Source organism: Hippocampus guttulatus, chromosome 9 (genome assembly GCF_054856545.1).
Source record: "Hippocampus guttulatus isolate MCC_2025c chromosome 9, RoL_Hgut_1.0, whole genome shotgun sequence".
NCBI lineage: Eukaryota > Metazoa > Chordata > Actinopteri > Syngnathiformes > Syngnathidae > Hippocampus > Hippocampus guttulatus.
In genome coordinates, this window is record NC_141269.1 from 12,581,696 (window position 1) to 12,600,631 (window position 18,936).

An 18,936-nucleotide genomic window follows, 5' to 3' on the forward strand; every position below is an offset into this window, starting at 1 on the left:
TTAAGATTTTGAACAGAAGAGGAATAACTGTCTTTTAATTAGAGTTTCTTCAAAGAGGACAAAATGTTTTGAAAAGACTGAAAAGACTTAAAGAGAAAACGAGATAGGGAAGGGAGAAGTGCCAAAACATATTTCTGTCACCCCCAGATAAGACGACACACTTACACGCAGTCACGCACGCACACGCATGCGCACGCGCACTCACAAAGACACACACACACTGAAACACTTAGACACAAAATATACTCCCTGCCGTATTGTCTCTCCCCCTCAGGGTTTCTGTCACCCAAACTGGAAATCAGTTTGTCTTCCTCCGATCACTCTCCATGGTTGCGGTTTGTTATCCAATTTAACAATCCTTTAAGAATTTTGTTAGAGTCACATTGACTGTTTGGATTCGCAAAAACAAAAATCCAACATTTCTTCGTAACCTTGTCCTTCAGCCTATCCGTCGTTATTATAAAGAAGACAGGGCTTGGGGCCGATCCCAGATACAGTCCCACCTCCGCCTTAAATTCCTCTGTCACACCTTCAGCACACCTCATCACTGTTCTGCTACCCTCTGGCATCATGTCCTGCACTATTCAAACATGCTTCTCTGCCACTCCAGACTTCCTTCCACAATTCATATACAGTATGTGTGCGACACACACTCACACACACACACACACACATACGTGTTTTGGTGCATTTTCAGGACGTCCGTTTGTTCACCCGACATATGGGTACATGCCTTTCCCGTGGTCCTACAGGCTCCAAAAAAATATGGTAACCATGAAAAAAAATCAGGAAGACACCCATCTATTCAGATTTTGGCTAGGACGTAATTTTTTTTTGATTTATGACAAAACTACTACATACGAGGACATTGACTGGTTTTTGTGTATTATGGAGACAGTCACCTCAAACACACTGCCATTTCATGTTTTTGTGAATTTTGAGCCCCCTAGATACACATCATTTTCAAGTATATATGACTTATGAAGACCAGCTAAGAGTAAAGTGTGTAATTTTTAGATTGACTCCTGTTACATACCAACAGTATATGTTAGGCACATGTGTCCAATTGTCATGCTCGGGCACGGGGAGAACTCTACAAAGGAAGGAAGCCCAGATTCAAACTATCAATTGCTGAACTATGAGGCGAATGTGCCAAACAGTCGTTGATATTCATGGTAATAATACAAGACAGTAAAACTAAGCTGTGAAGAAGAAGAGACAGTTAAATATGTGGTCAGTCCACTTTCTTATTTTTTAATTGCTGACAAATATGAAATTATGAACACAGAAAACATGCCACCTCTTCTCCATGACACAAGGCAGTGCAATAGATGAGGGTTGTTTGAACTGAAGAAGATTATGTCAAAATGTGAATACTGTGATGAAGAATTTTTAATAAATGTGGCCATATATTGTGCCATGTGTGTAGCAACTTCTTCTTTAGCTACCTGTTAGACAAAAGCAACTTTTCAAAAAGTATTGAAATTCTTGAAATAGGATGAATTCAAATGTTTTAGGGTTTTTCTGAAATATCACCTCAAACCTAATAAGCCTATCTTTTGTGAGAAGTTTGTATATTGTACGTACGTTTATATACAGCAGGGGTGTCCAAAGTCGGTCCTCGAGGGCCGCTGTCTTTTTGTTTTCCAGCTCTCCCAGGATGTTCTAATGCTGCATCAGAGCTGACTGTTGAACTGATCATCTGAATCAGGTGTGATGCAGCCGCGAGAGCTGGAAAACAGGCACGACAGTTGCCCTCCCGGCCCAGATCGGGACATGCCTGATATACAGTATACCTTACATGTTCGTACATCTCCAAGGATTTTCCAATTTGCTCTTGAAGCTCATGAAACAATAAATGTGAAATACAGTATTCAACAACAAATATGAAATCCGTAATTGACCATCCCACCCTAAATGCACCATTGCTATTGCTATAGTTAACTTGAACTGAAATGTACCCAGGCGTGCTCGCATTTCAATGGACTATCTATTCATTTCCCTTTTTAATGCAGTTATCCTGTTGTGGATGTAGTTTTTGATGGACACCCAGTCTCTGTCTTTCAGAGCTACTAGCTCTGCGTGGAGACAGGACTCACAGCTCGTTTTACCTGGAACGTTATGGCTTGTTATGAAATCAAACATATGTCTCTCAACAGCCTTCACTTCATCATCTGTCCACGTACGTCTCTTATTCCCACCTGTAAAAGAAGGCATTATTTATTAAAAATGGCATTGCAAATGTTAAAAATGCAAAATAAGATATTCCAGGAAATAATGAGAATTTTGAAAAAAATGCTCTTTAACCTTGCTTGTCATTGGAGCACTTTGACTTTTTGTTCATCAAAAGTACTTCAACTTCAATTAAGATATGTTAATTTTTGCCATTTTTGTTTAACTTTAACTGGTGTTTTTGTTGTCCCGTGTGATTGAGAAGGAAGTGTCGTCCACGTTCTCTAACTGGGTTGGAGCAGAAATGTTTTCCAGGGTTGCGACAAAACTGTCGTCAGTGTTGTCAAAGGTGGTTGAAGCAGAAGTGCCTTCCATGTTGTCCGATGTAGATGGCGCATATGCATGGCTTGGGTTCCCAGAAGTGTCAGAGCTTGAGCCTTTGAAAAATTATACAAAAATAGTTGAATGTGGCTTTTCACCATTGCTTTCTTATATGTGCCAAATCGTCTCCTAATTTCTCAATTTTCTTTCGGCTGTCGAGGCCTAATGTGTTTTCAACCTGCACATTTTGCATCTTTCAACACCATTTTCAAATACTGTAGTAAATTGTTTCTAATTCATACATAGTTGTGCATAAAGACTGAGATTATCAGGCACCAATTTACTCTGTTTTATGTCATAACTTGAGGACATTACCATTTTCTGTGTAAGTGAGAATCGCTTTTTCTTGATTACGGTCAGCATTGGTTTCTTTGCTCAAATCGTCATCGCTCGTGGTTACTTCATCTGGTTGGGTTAAAAAAAAAACAGACAGGACAAAATGCTTTTGTTTCAGGGTAAACACAGAATGTTAGATGTTTTAAAAATGATATTTAAACAACATCAAAATATTCAGCATTCTTCGTTCTGACCAGTTAATAAATGAAGAAACATTATTTCTCATTGAACATTGCTCACAGGAGAGTTTGGGAATAACGTACCACACTATAGAAAGTTTAACTCTGTTCAGCTCTGTGGAACAGCAATATGGGGACATTCAGACACAGCCTCTCCAGAGTTAGGTTAAGACAAAAGTCATGTCACCTGAAACACACTCAGGTTTTTCAGGTCTAAAGAAATATGAGGACATGACGACTGAAATCATGGAGAGTCCATGTTTCTGATTTATAACTTCTCCTGTGTTTGTCAAAGAAAGCTGTAAACTCAAAACTGGTATATATTGATAAAACGCAATGTTTTATCATGAAACGATTTGATAAATAAAACCTGTTGTAAGGATGAAATGAATCTTCCACTCCTTTCTAGATCTTCAGAAGGTTTCATCAGGATCCGAATACCTGGTGTCTGCAACATAGCAACAGTGCAGTGTCAGAAATATTCAAATTTATTCATCCTAATTAGTTAATAAATGAATAAACATTGTTTTTCATTGAACATCGCTCACAGGAGGGTTTGGGATTAATATACCACACTATAGAAAGTTAAAACTGTTCAGCTCTGTGTAACAGCAATATGGGGACATTCGAACACAGGCTCTACAGAGTTAGGTTAAGACAAAAGTCATGTCACCTGAAACACACTCAGGTTTTTCAGGTCTAAAGAAATATGAGGACATGACGACTGAAATCATGGAGAGTCCACGTTTCTGATTTATAACTTCTCCTGTGTTTGTCAAAGAAAGCTGTAAACTCAAAACTGGTATATAATGATAAGACGTAGTAACCTGTTGTAAGGATGAAGTGGATCTCTCATTCCATTCTTGGTCTCCAGAAGGTTCAGTCAGGTACCCGTCACTTGGTGTCTGCAACATAACAACATTACGGTGTCAAAATATTCAGCATTCTTCATTCTGACCAGTTAAGAAATGAATAAACATTATTTCTCATTGAACATCGCTCACAGGAGGTTTTGGGATTAATATACCACACTGTAGAAAGTTAACACCGTTCAGTTCTGTGGAACAGCAATATGGGGACATTCGAACACAGGCTCTCCAGAGTTAGGTTAAGACAAAAGTCATGTCACCTGAAACACACTCAGGTTTTTCAGGTCTAAAGAAATATGAGGACATGACGACTGAAATCATGGAGAGGCCATGTTTCTGATTTATAACTTCTCCTGCGTTTGTCAAAGAAAGCTGTAAACTCAAAACTCGTATATAATGATAAAACGTAGTAACCTGTTGTAAGGATGAAGTGGATCTCTCACTCCCTTCTTGGTGTCCAGAAGGTTCAGTCAGGATCCCGTCACTTGGTATCTGCAACATAACAACATTACGGTGTCAAAATATTCAGCATTCTTCATTCTGACCAGTTAAGAAATGAATAAACATTATCTCTCATTGAACATAGCTCACAGGAGAGTTTGGGATTAATATACCACACTGTAGAAAGTTAACACTGTTCAGTTCTGTGGAACAGCAATATGGGGACATTCAAACACAGGCTCTTCAGAGTTAGGTTAAGACAAAAGTCATGTCACCTGAAACACACTCAGGTTTTTCAGGTCTAAAGAAATATGAGGACATGACGACTGAAATCATGGCGAGTCCATGTTTCTGATTTATAACTTCTCCTGTGTTTGTCAAAGAAAGCTGAAAACTCAAACCTAGTATATCATGATAAGAAGTAGTAACCTGTTGTAAGGAAGAAGTGGATCTCTCATTCCATTCTTGGTCTCCAGAGGGTTCAGTCAGGTACCTGTCACTTGGCGTCTGCAACATAACATTACGGTGTCAAAATATTCAGCATTCTTCATTCTGACCAGTTAAGAAATGAATAAACATTATTTCTCATTGAACATTGCTCACAGGAGAGTTTGGGATTAATATACCACACTATAGAAAGTTAACACTGTTCAGTTCCGTGGAACAGCAATATGGGGACATTCTAAAACAGGCTCTCCAGAGTTAGGTTAAGACAAAAGTCATGTCACCTGAAACACACTCAGGTTTTTCAGGTCTAAAGAAATATGAGGACATGACGACTGAAATCATGGCGAGTCCATGTTTCTGATTTATAACTTCTCCTGTGTTTGTCAAAGAAAGCTGAAAACTCAAACCTAGTATATCATGATAAGAAGTAGTAACCTGTTGTAAGGAAGAAGTGGATCTCTCATTCCATTCTTGGTCTCCAGAGGGTTCAGTCAGGTACCTGTCACTTGGCGTCTGCAACATAACATTACGGTGTCAAAATATTCAGCATTCTTCATTCTGACCAGTTAAGAAATGAATAAACATTATTTCTCATTGAACATTGCTCACAGGAGAGTTTGGGATTAATATACCACACTATAGAAAGTTAACACTGTTCAGTTCCGTGGAACAGCAATATGGGGACATTCTAAAACAGGCTCTCCAGAGTTAGGTTAAGACAAAAGTCATGTCACCTGAAACACACTCAGGTTTTTCAGGTCTAAAGAAATATGAGGACATGACGACTGAAATCATGGAGAGTCCATGTTTCTGATTTATAACTTCTCCTGTGTTTGTCAAAGAAAGCTGTAAACTCAAAACTGGTATACACTGATAAAATGCAATGACCTGTTGTAAGGATGAAGTGAATCTTCCACTCTTTTCTTGATCTTCAGAAGGTTTCATCAGGATCCGAACACCTGGTGTCTGCAACAAAGCAACATTGCAGTGTCAGAAATATTCAAATTTATTCATCCTAATTAGTTAATAAATTAATAAACATTGTTTTTCATTGAACATCGCTCACAGGAGGGTTTGGGATTAATATACCACACTATAGAAAACTAACACTGTTCAGCTCTGTGGAACAGCAATATGGGGACATTTGAACACAGGTTCTCCAGAGTTAGGTCCAGACAAAAGTCATGTCACCCGAAACACACTGAGGTTTTTCAGGTCTAAAGAAATGTGAGGACATGACGACTGAAATCATGGAGAGTCCATGTTTCTGATTTATAACTTCTCCTTTGTTTGTCAAAGAAAGCTGTAAACTCAAAACTGGTATATAATGATAAAATGCAATGACCTGTTGTAAGGATGAAGTGGATCTCCCAATCCTTTCTTGATCTTCAGAAGGTTTCATCGGGATCCGAACACCTGGTGTCTGCAACATAGCAACAGTGCAGTGTCAGAAATATTCTAATTTATTCATCCTGATTAGTTAATAAATGAATAAACATTGTTTTTCATTGAACATCGCTCACAGGAGGGTTTGGGATTAATATACCACACTATAGAAAGTTAACACTGTTCAGTTCTGTGGAACAGCAATATGGGGACATTCGAACACGGGCTCTCCAGAGTTAGATTAAGACAAAAGTCATGTCACCTGAAACACACTCAGGTTTTTCAGGTCTAAAGAAATATGAGGACATGACGACTGAAATCATGGAGAGTCCACGTTTCTGATTTATAACTTCTCCTGCGTTTATCAAAAAAAGCTGTAAACTCAAAACTGGTATATAATGATAAAACGTAGTAACCTGTTGTAAGGATGAAGTGGATCTCTCACTTCCTTCTTGGTCTCCAGAAGGTTCAGTCAGGATCCCGTCACTTGGTATCTGCAACATAACAACATTACGGTGTCAAAATATTCAGCATTCTTCATTCTGACCAGTTAAGAAATGAATAAACATTATTTCTCATTGAACATTGCTCACAGGAGAGTTTGGGATTAATGTACCACACTATAGAAAGTTAACACTGTTCAGCTCTGTGGAACAGCAATATGGGGACATTCAGACACAACCTCTCCAGAGTTAGGTTAAGACAAGTCATGTCACCTGAAACACACTCAGGTTTTTCAGGTCTAAAGAAATATGAGGACATGACGACTGAAATCATGGAGAGGCCACATTTCTGATTTATAACTTCTCCTGCGTTTGTCAAAGAAAGCTGTAAACTCAAAACTGGTATATAATGATAAGACGTAGTAACCTGTTGTAAGGATGAAGCGGATCTCTCACTCCCTTCTTGGTCTCCAGAAGGTTCAGTCAGGATCCCGTCACTTGGTATCTGCAACATAACAACATTACGGTGTCAAAATATTCAGCATTCTTCATTCTGACCAATTAAGAAATGAATAAACATTATTTCTCATTGAACATAGCTCACAGGAGAGTTTGGGATTAATATACCACACTGTAGAAAGTTAACACTGTTCAGTTCTGTGGAACAGCAATATGGGGACATTCGAACACAGGCTCTCCAGAGTTAGGTTAAGACAAAAGTCATGTCACCTGAAACACACTGAGGTTTTTCAGGTCTAAAGAAATATGAGGACATGACGACTGAAATCATGGAGAGTCCATGTTTCTGATTTATAACTTCTCCTGCGTTTGTCAAAGAAAGCTGTAAACTCAAAACTGGTATATAATGATAAAACGTAGTAACCTGTTGTAAGGATGAAGTGGATCTCTCACTCCCTTCTTGGTGTCCAGAAGGTTCAGTCAGGATCCCGTCACTTGGTATCTGCAACATAACAACATTACGGTGTCAAAATATTCAGCATTCTTCATTCTGACCAGTTAAGAAATGAATAAACATTATTTCTCATTGAACATTGCTCACAGGAGAGTTTGGGATTAATGTACCACACTATAGAAAGTTAACACTGTTCAGCTCTGTGGAACAGCAATACGGGGACATTCAGACACAACCTCTCCAGAGTTAGGTTAAGACAAAAGTCATGTCACCTGAAACACACTCAGGTTTTTCAGGTCTAAAGAAATATGAGGACATGACGACTGAAATCATGGAGAGGCCACGTTTCTGATTTATAACTTCTCCTGCGTTTGTCAAAGAAAGCTGTAAACTCAAAACTGGTATATAATGATAAGACGTAGTAACCTGTTGTAAGGATGAAGCGGATCTCTCATTCCCTTCTTGGTCTCCAGAAGGTTCAGTCAGGATCCCGTCACTTGGTATCTGCAACATAACAACATTACGGTGTCAAAATATTCAGCATTCTTCATTCTGACCAATTAAGAAATGAATAAACATTATTTCTCATTGAACATTGCTCACAGGAGAGTTTGGGATTAATGTACCACACTATAGAAAGTTAATACTGTTCAGCTCTGTGGAACAGCAATACGGGGACATTCAGACACAACCTCTCCAGAGTTAGGTTAAGACAAAAGTCATGTCACCTGAAACACACTCAGGTTTTTCAGGTCTAAAGAAATATGAGGACATGACGACTGAAATCATGGAGAGGCCACGTTTCTGATTTATAACTTCTCCTGCGTTTGTCAAAGAAAGCTGTAAACTCAAAACTGGTATATAATGATAAGACGTAGTAACCTGTTGTAAGGATGAAGCGGATCTCTCACTCCCTTCTTGGTCTCCAGAAGGTTCAGTCAGGATCCCGTCACTTGGTATCTGCAACATAACAACATTACGGTGTCAAAATATTCAGCATTCTTCATTCTGACCAATTAAGAAATGAATAAACATTATTTCTCATTGAACATAGCTCACAGGAGAGTTTGGGATTAATATACCACACTGTAGAAAGTTAACACTGTTCAGCTCTGTGGAACAGCAATATGGGGACATTCAGACACAACCTCTCCAGAGTTAGGTTATGACAAAAGTCATGTCATCTGAAACACACTCAGGTTTTTCAGGTCTAAAGAAATATGAGGACATGACGACTGAAATCATGGAGAGGCCACGTTTCTGATTTATAACTTCTCCTGTGTTTGTCAAAGAAAGCTGTAAACTCAAAACTGGTATATAATGATAAGACGTAGTCACCTGTTGTAAGGATGAAGCGGATCTCTCACTCCCTTCTTGGTCTCCAGAAGGTTCAGTCAGGATACCAACATCTGGTGTCTGCAACATAGCAATATTACAGTATCAGAAATATTCTAAAAAGTATTCTTCAGTAACTGAAGAAGTATGAGGGCATGACTGAAATCATGAAAAGCAACATTATACCAACCATAGAGTGTCAGAAATATGTCGTAGTTATATGACTTTTGAATAAATTGAACTACTTTTTTCAGTGACCACATTCACAGCACAAGTACTGTGTAGTACAGTACTCTTTATGGTACTTACCACTGTACAGCTCTGATAGCTAACAATTTCAGGACATCAGACACGACTGAGTTCAAATAATAAAGACAACACCCGAAACATACTCTTTCAGACTAAATCAATGTAATGACTGAAAAATGTGGAGTCCATGTTCCTGTCTTTGAATTTCTGTTGACGTCAAATAATCCTCTAAAACAGACACTTGTGTTAACTTTTAAAAGGTAATAAACTGTTGATGAAAATGATATTTCACTCACCTATGAAATATAATGATTTACTTATTAGATCTGGTTGTCTACAGGTGTATATTCAGGCATTACTTACCAGTGCTCTCCATGCCCACTGAGAATCTCCATAGTCATAGGTTATTTCATTCCCTGCTTTGATATTTTCAATTGCAAACAAGCAAAGATGAGGTTTATCCTGGATTGTCAGCTTTTTCATTCTACAGTTTGGGCCTTTGTGAGCATCATTGACAAGTCGACCTAATGAACCATCTTCATGGGAGGAATCAATGCTGAAATTGAACAATGAAACATGAAATGTTTTTCCAGTAAAACTACAATGTTGTACAGAACCACATGATGTTTTTCTAGATCTTGACTTACCACCATGTGCTTCCTTTCCATTCAAAATCAAACAGGAAACAATTTTACTTCTCTGTGTACTTTTGTACTCTTGTCTCGTTCATAACTTGAGATTAACTCTCCACGGTACTCAACCACAAATAACCCCTTTTCGATTGGTTCACTTGTAAATACACCACGTCCTAGGACACGAAAAGTTGACACTTAAATGTTGATTAATACAATCCAAATCAGGCTTACACAATGCAGTTAATCAGATATTCACAAATACATGCAGACCAAAAAATAAAAATTTAAAGAGGGGAAAAAACATGTTTAGTGGTACGATAACAAAATAATTCCATGTAAAACTAAAAACAATTATCAGAATCGCTGATAATTTTCTTTAGCAATTTGTATCAGCACAAAATAATGTGGCTCCTTACATCAGAGTTGTTTACATTGCTTGCCTTCAATTGAACAGAATGTATGGAATAGCAAAGAAAAATACCAGCGGTTTGACCGACAGTTTGACTAAAGTGATCATCATAAGTCAAGTGAAGTACCATTTTTCCTCAATGGATAACATTCGAAACCTAATTTCAGTTCCTATACTATTCCACTCCAAACTGCATTATATGGTTGAGGGAGAGAAAGAGAAGAGCAATAAGGTCAAAAAAAGTATGGGCAGCAATGTTGGTAATGCATTACCACCATAGTTTTTATTTTGGTCACAGGCAACCTAATGCGGCTGCACAGTGTGCGACTGGTTGGCACGTCCGCCTCACAGTGCCTTCTTGTGTGGAGTTCTCCCCATGGCTGCATGGGTTTTCTCCGACTACTTTGGTTTCCTCCTACATTCCAAAAACATGCAACGTAGTAGGTTCACTGAACTCACTAAATTGTCCCTCGGTGTGATTGTGAGGGTGAATGGTGGTTTGTCTGTGTGTCCTGTGATTGGCTGGCACCCAGTTCAAGTTGTACCCTGCCTACTGTCCGAAGACAGCTGGGATCGGCTGCAGCACAGCCAGGCCCGTATTAGTATAAATGGGTTTGAAAATGGTTGGATGGGATGTTTTTTTTAATCTGATTAACTGTGCGTTTCTATTTTTGTTATTTTCTCTTTGTAAATACAAATGCAACTCTAACAATTGTGGGAGGGAAAGGATTCATCTAATTTCTCTGTAAGCTGTCCTGGCGTTTCACACCTCCGATCTCCAATCAGAAATCCCACTGAGCAATATACACCACTGCACATAGAAAAGATACATTATGACTAAAATAAAAATTAAGCAATCAACAATAATAGTCATAATGATAATGACATACATAATTCCTGTGACCATTCTTTCAGTTTTAAACTAAGTAGAGACCTTTGATGGGCAGTACAAATTGCTGATAAAAATGTGGATTTGTCAAACAGCTACCACAGCCTTCTTCAATCAGGTGAAATAGGCATTGTGAAGGAAGTTTGAAGGCATCTAATTTTCCTCGACTATTACAGATAGTATGCGTTTTTTATGAATTGTGATATTTGTTGAAGCACAATATTTTAACAGAAGCCGAATAATTTCTATTTCTATTTTTTCATTTCAAGATATTCCTAGTTCTACATGGCAATACAATATTCTCAAGAATTGAATGATAATGGCTGCTAAACATTCTCTTAAAAAGTACTTCAATTATTTTTGCTCCAATATGATCAATGGCATAAAAAAAAACATGCTGTTGTTTATTGTGATATTTTTGGGGTAAATACAATGTGCGAATAAAATCTGTCACTGTGACAGGCTTTGGTTGCAGCTCTTGTCATGTGCGTGTGGTAGCCATAAGAATTAGATAGCAGGTAGATTGATAGCATACCTTTATAATCATTGATCCACTGGGCTTTCAAACAAGGCTTGTCGACTCCAGATAAAATAAAATGAGCAGCCTCAGATTCAGGGCTCAGTCTGGCTCTTCTTTGTGACATTATCACCACCAGTAAACATCTACAATGGAAAGTGAGAAGAAGTCAGCCAGACAAGCAAGCACAATACAATGGCAGCACTTATTTTGGCTCAGAAAGTACTGAGCCAAAGGAATATTATTTTCTTCCTCAAATATACAAAAATTCATTTCATCAAACATTTGCTGGTCAGATTAATAGATTCGGGCAAACCATTTGTCAGGCAGATAACAATGTAAAATTAAAATAGAGTAACACAATATTGTCTTGACCAAATGTACCAACAAAGCTGAATTCTGCTATAATTTCATTGCAAACGTTTGTTTGTTTTTTCATTGAAACGGTGTACAATTGAATCAACACAAGAATAAACAGTGTAAATACACCAGACTTAGCATAAAGGCTAGAAGTGCATGGCCCACTTTCATTAGGCTACCTGTACTAACTAATTTCAATTAACTGCAATCAAATAAAACAAATACTGCACTGAAATAAACATTTGGCACCAAAATCAAGTTCCACAGACTGTGTTGTCAAAGATTTAGAAAGGTTTTCTAGAACCTTGCCTGCAGGACATGTCCACATTACTTTTACTGGAAGCTTATTAGCATGCTAACGATCTAGCTAGCTAGCTAGCTAGCTGTCTAATTGAATGACATTACCTTTGGTGGGCACTGTTAAACACGGTTATATTGAACAAAGTCTATGTTACAGTAAGATAAACGAAAAGGAATTGCTTACCAGGTGGTCATCCACGCGTGGTCGTGTTTGTTTCAGAGAGTTTAATAGATATCTGGCTGTAGGATTGTCTGGCTGCTTCACATGTTGGGTTTTGTGTGACTGCTAATTGAAGTGACTTACCAGGACGAGGGCGGGGAAAATGTGTGAGTCAGTCCGAAAAAGATGACATATGAGGTCCTGCACAATGACGTCACTGAAAGTGTGTTAAAAGTGTGTTAAGGTACCGAAGTTGGCCACTAGTTTTCCAAATGAAAAGTGAGTCGAAAGTTAAACACACTTAAACACACAATTTCTGAAAATTGTGCTCTTTCAGGACATCACTTATTTTTGGTGTGGGAGTATCCTCGTGAGCTCTAGAGTAGTGTAGACTGCGTGGAAATATGAGGACGCGAAAAATGTCCTCATTTTTCCACAGGTCCTCATTGTGAAGGTGTGTTATCATAAAATTGTCCTGACATGTCATGAATACAAACACACACACACACACACACACACACACACACACACACACATTGTGGGGAGAACAAGTATTTGATACACTGCTGATTTTTGAAGGGCGGCACGGTGAGCGACTGGTTAGTACATCTGCCTCACAGTGCAGAAGTACAGGGTTCAATACTGGCTCTGGCCTTCCTGTGTTTGAGTTTGCGTGTTCTCCCCGGGCCTGTGTGGGTTTTCTCCGGGTACTCCGGTTTCCTCCCACATTCCAAAAACATGCATGGCAGGTTAATGGAGCACTCTAAATTGTCCCTAGGTGTGAGAGTGAGTGTGGATGTTTATTCGTCTCTATGTGCCCTGCGATTGGCTGGCAACCGGTTCAGGGTTTCCCCCGCCTACTGCCCGAAGACGGCTGGGATAGGCTCCAGCACCCACCGTGACCCTTGTGAGGATAAAGCGGATCGGAAAATGGATGGATAGAGAGATGATTTTTGAAGTTTTCCCACTTACAAAGCAGGTAGAGGTTTGTAATTTGTATCAAAAGGTTCTCTTCAACTATGAGGGACAGAATCGAAAACAAAACTCCAGAAAATAACATTTGATGATTTTAAAATAATTAATTTGTATTTTATTGCATGACAGTATGAAGTATTTGATACATTAGACATAGAGAAGAAAAAAAAGTTTAAAATTGGACCTTAATCAAAGGCATAGGGACAGACCAATGTTTTAACCTGGTATTTAAAACCATTTAGTCTCCATGCTGACTTTATTTCTTTTGAAAACAAATACCTCCGGTTTTGGTTCATAGAGTTGTTAATTCACTCAAAGAAGTGAAACGATACGTTAATTGAACTGTCAATCGGGGTCATTAATAAATATAGCTGTGTGCCATCTGCATAACTGTGATAGCACGGACCATCAACTAAAATCAAACATAATTTAATGTAATCATAAATTCTTTTTTCTTTTTTTAATCTCTTCACCTGCAGAAGGCACAGTAGTGGGCGGCAATTGTCTCACTAGGACATCCTGACCACGTGCCCATGTGAGTTTTATGCAGTCATGCTTTGCTGGTTCCTCAAAAGCAGAGGTGAGAGCAGTGAGGTGGATCAAACCATTTTTTCATGTATTTTTATTGTTTCGACCAAGTACTTTATGGGGGGGGGGGTTGTTTGTTTTTTTACACATTTCTAGCATGTTAAAAAGAACGCATTAAATCAAGATCTCTAAAATGTTGGGGGTGCTTGGATTCCCTTTAATGCTTAAGCCCCAACCAAACATGAGCTTGACACGCCTCTGAATCTTTACCGACCAGAGCCTCTTTTACATGTGTCATCATTTGTGGAGGTTGAAAAAAAGTAACAAGCCTATTTTGACAAAGGAGTCAAAAGTACACATAGCCTCTCCGCGTTAAAATTTTAATAAGTACAACGACTGAGGATTTGTACTTCGTTCCTTCCAACCTTAACATTTACTCGTGCGTTAGGCGTAGGTTACTGGTAGACTACAAGGCACTGCAATTTATGTACAGAAACGTTGCTGACGTAAGAACGGAAATCCGTTGCAAATTAAGGACCTCTTGTAATTACTAAAACATGTCAGATAAAATTTACTTTACTGGCCTGAAGAATCTTACTCCAACCATTTGTTACGAACCTTGCACATGCAGTTTTTGAATTTGAGCATCCTAAAGTTAACAAAGTGCTCCCATAAGGTGAAAGGATAAGTTGCCTTGAGCACATGTTTGGAGGCTTTCACTTGTTGACAGAACTCACCTTATGAGCACCGACACCCCCACATCATCACAATTCTTGTACACGTGCCCCCAAGTGTCCTGGATGATCTCCCTCTCGGCATCGGACAGCGGCTCGGTGCGCTCCGGGCGGTCGTCGCACTCCTCCTCCCGCCTCCTCACTCCAAGCAGTTGCTCTGGCGAGGGTGGCGGGGGAGACTCCCTGCGAGACATCCTCCTGCGGCGCAGCAGCCTGGAGTTTCCAAGCAAGGCCCGGGGGAGGTAGGGAGCAAGGGAAGGGGGGAGGGTGACGGAGATCTGAGACCCCACGGCGGGAGCTGGGAGAAGGACCAGGAGAAGAAGAGGATTGAAAAAGGGGGACAAGGAGGGAACGGGGAAAGGGAAGAAAGACAGCAATGATGGCCAAAAATGGGGGAAAAAAAGATAGGATGAAAAACAATTCCCCCAGCTGTCCTTTGTTATTCCTCCCTCTCCTTTAAAAAAAACAAACTTATTTCTCTCGCTCTCTTCACTTGCTCACTTTTGTCCCCTCTCAGTGTGGGAGATCCTTCTCAGTGGTGCTGATGCTGTTCCCTGTCATGCTTGTCCTCTTTCTGTCTCATCCTCTCACACAGGCTGTATGTGTGAGGGAACCTGATGGAATGAGTGAAGGGTGGGGGGAATAAAAGAGAGAGGGGCACAGCGAGGGAGAGAGAGCGAACCAGCGAGAGAGAAAGGCAGATGCAGGGACCTTAATCATCTCTCCATCTCCCTGACAAGGCAGTCATCGAAAAGCCTGTAATTTGTAACCCCGAAACATTCCTGAAGTACAGGACACCACACAGCACTTTGACGGTAGAACCATTCAAACTTTTTCATGATTCTAATTCGTGGTGATCTGATTGATTGGCCACCAATCTTAATCGGACGATTTGTGTGGGAAAGTATGTGATCTTTCATTGCTGATCACAAAAAACAATCACCCGCAGCTTGTGTGCAATATTTTGTCCCGTCGTACTTTACCTAATTTTGTTTCAGATATTTTAGAAAAACATTGGCGTGACACTGCAGATTTCCTCACACCCTGTCCTCAGCAACATGGTGATAGCCAGAATTTTTTTTCTGTGGGGTGGCCAGGCTAACACAAAAGTTCAGTGAATAGTTCACTTCCTTATTTATGGGGGTGGCCACAGAGGGACATGATGTGGCCTTGGCCACCACTGGGCACCCTGTGGCTCAGCTCCTGTTCAGCACCGAGTGTGGGACTCAGGAGCTCGGAAGCACAGCAGTCCCCGGGGGTTCCCCACATCACCGATCGTCGAAGACAGCTCCAATCGTATGTGAGGGAGAAAAAAGAATGGAGGGCCACTCTGAGTGTGAGCTCAGGCTGCCAGTTGCCCATCCCTACTTTAGAGTGTTTAGAGACTGCAAAATTGCATTGCTGAAAAGATGACACACTGCAAGAATTTTCTGGTCATGTAAAATATGTTTAACATGAGTGGGAAAGTCCCCCCCCCCCGTGTCTCTTGCTTTGCCTCTGCTGCTGGCACCAATTTGCATGCTGGTCTGCACCTGCCTTTCAGATAGACTAGTTAAAGGCACAAAATCAGTAACCGCAACTCAGCGCAGGTTTGATACATCACATTTTGCATGCTTAATTTTTTCTATTTGCTTGTTTTGCTCCGACAACATGCAAAATGGACTGCGCTGACATTTAGCGTGGTAAGCAGATGCATTCCTGGTTTGTTAGTAGATCAGCTTCCACATCAAGTTTACACCTGTTTTTGCACACACAAACCTTGAGTTAATTTGATTATCTCACGTTTGCTGGGCGCTCTTTAAAGGAGGTTTTTTTGGGGGGGGGGGCAGATCTGAGGATATGGTGGGCCCTGCCATGGATGAGGAAAAGGGATGAGAACCCCGTGGAATGAAACCTTTGTAATACCTTTTGCAGTGAAAGAGCAAGACACTTGAAACCTCGTCATATCACCACCAAGGGTTGTGTGTGTGTTTGTATTCCGAATATCGTCACAGTGTTATGACATCCGTGCTCCTTTGTGTGCCTTCCCCATGTCTCATTGGCAGTGTTACCTGCACCCGCCAGCTTTTCCCCAGCACCTCGTGTCTCCTCCATTCCACTCTCTCCTGTGATTTGTTGTCCTGAGAGTATGTGTGTATTTAGTTTGCTGATTGACCTTTTTTGCTTTCATACCTAAGGGGTGGCCAGTCATTCCATAGACCCAACAATTTATAAACAAGCAATTAAAAAGTCAATTTTCATAATGTGTCTCCTTTATTATATGATAATGAATTAAGTTGAGTGAGGAAGTGGCGTCCAAAAAGTCAACTCATGGACCTGTGATTTCAATTTGATGGAGTGGCCATTTCTATTTCATTGATTTGTAGATCATACTGCGTACAGGATTCTGTTGCAGTACTGTATTCCAGATGAGAAGCGATTAAGGGCATGCAAGGCAATCTTGGCGCGAGAGTCAGTGAGTGATGGGCAGGTTTTTTTTTTTAAGATATGAGAATGCTAAATGCTAAAAACGTTCTCATAATGCCATTGAGTATTGATATGCGTATGCGCAAGTTTAAAAAAAACTATACATTTTTTCTTGCATTTGGCCTACAATGTACATTAGACCAAGTGAGTCAACATTTTTTTCGTGATTTTTTTGATTTATTATGATGTCTGCAGTGCATGATTTCCGTTTGGCGTTTTTTCCCATCATGCCACAGGGTATGCACATGCGCAACTCAATACCCTGAAACAGAAGATGCTTTCTTTAGCATTTAGCCTACAAGTAGGTTCAAACGTATTTCTAGGACCTGGGCTTTCGGTCTTGGCAGTAAATGACGTTGCCGCTAATGGGTGATTGAAAGTGTTACACACTGTGACATTGATTGGAAGTGAAATGGAATCTGATGGCTACTCAGGGCTAGACGAGGAAGATGACATGAACTGTGGTAATTGGAGGGTAGTGATTCATGGGACACCACGGGGAAGGGAGAAAAGTGGGAGAGAAGATTTGGGAAGGAATCACGGCCAAGAAAGTCATTGTGTTTTCGAGGGGAACCAGTTCGAATGAAGGCAATGGTTACATTGTGTGGAAGAAGGCTTTGAAAGAAAACCGTAAAGACATGGTTGGGTTTCAAAAGATTGAGGAACCGATTGAGTTAAGTCCAGTATCATTGTCAGGGGAACTGAAGAAGAAGATTGGGGACGTGCAAGTGGTGAACATTTTGAGGGATGGACAGCTGCTTTTAATATGTCTAACGGAGAAACAGGAAAAATAGACTTTGACAAATTGAAAGTCTGCCAGTACAAAGTCACTGATGTAGTGGCCCTGGGTGAGGGGAAAGTTTCTCGTAGAGTGATAAAGAGAATACCTTAAGGTGAGGATTTGGAGTGTCTTACACGATGTATTACCCGGGGTAACGTGTGCAGGGTTAGCAGATTGCAGAGCAATTGGAATGAAAGGGTGGATGGTGTCTCGGAACTCTTTTAGTTTCGGGACACTGTTCTGCCAGCTAGAGTAACAGTAGGGTATATGTGTTTCCCCGTGCGGCTGTATCGCCCACCCCCACTAAGATGTTCCAAATGTTCACGTTATGGGCATGTTGCAGCGTTGTTAAGAGGAAAACAGAGATGTTCCAAATATGGAAGCGATCACAGAATTGAGGAGTGCAGAGATGTGGGGGAAGGGGGGGGGCAGTTTTGCAACCGTGCAGGATATCACAGAGTAACATAATTATCAAGGGGGTGAAGTCAGGAAAAAATGATCAAAACGGTGGATAACATTAGCTATTCCGAAGCAGTAAAGAAAGTTCAACAAAATGAAAGGATTGAAGCTAGTTTGATAAGTCACAGTCAACGATTGGAAGGAATTCCATCAGGGCATATAGATGAGGTTACTGCTGAGAGACTATGAGTGCATAGCGTTTGTAATAAATTGCTCTAAGTGAAACCTAAAGCAAGAGAAAATTAAGATGATTGTGGATGTAGCTGAGAAATTTTGAGGGGTCACGGGTGGAACATGGGAACAGAGTGGAAGACTGGAAGCTAAAGGGAAACCAGGGGAGTTAGGGGTGAAGATGCGATTATACTAGAATGCAAGATCTTGTTGCAGTATTTGTGGAATATAGGTATAGTTAGCAGTGCTGGCAAGCAAGGAGTAAGGCAAAAAAACATCCGAGGAATGCAAGTAACATGGCAGGGCCAGAATCAGAAAACACTTAGCAATCACACAAAAATGTCCGGATTCACAAACTCATGATAGAAATTGTTGATCTGGCGATGAGGTGGAGTTCAGGA

General features: G+C 40.2%; 1 protein-coding gene and 1 long non-coding RNA gene across 5 annotated transcripts in view; both read right to left on the reverse strand.

The window, feature by feature from the left end:
- The window catches only part of cygb2 (cytoglobin 2), a 32,972-nt gene extending 17,729 nt beyond the window's left edge, over positions 1-15,243 (reverse strand). For both annotated transcript variants that reach the window (XR_015101887.1, XM_086120700.1), the window contains exon 1: positions 14,662-15,243. Coding sequence is in view for 1 of the 2 variants with exons in the window: in XM_086120700.1 (XP_085976826.1) it covers positions 14,662-14,852 (191 nt within the window). In the remaining variant the exon portion in view is untranslated. The remainder of the gene's footprint in view (positions 1-14,661) is intronic.
- On the reverse strand, positions 869-3,465 carry LOC147200373 (uncharacterized). Of its 3 annotated transcripts, none has more exons than XR_015101936.1 (3): positions 3,439-3,465; positions 2,869-2,958; positions 869-2,609 (listed from the first exon to the last, which is right to left on the reverse strand). It is a non-coding gene; the product is annotated as an uncharacterized LOC147200373 (long non-coding RNA). The 3 variants fall into 3 exon arrangements; XR_015101938.1 differs by lacking the exon at positions 3,439-3,465 and having other exon boundaries at positions 869-2,201; positions 2,308-2,609; positions 2,869-3,136; XR_015101937.1 differs by lacking the exon at positions 3,439-3,465 and having other exon boundaries at positions 869-1,731; positions 1,802-2,609; positions 2,869-3,122.
- Positions 15,244-18,936: the final 3,693 nt, after the last annotated feature.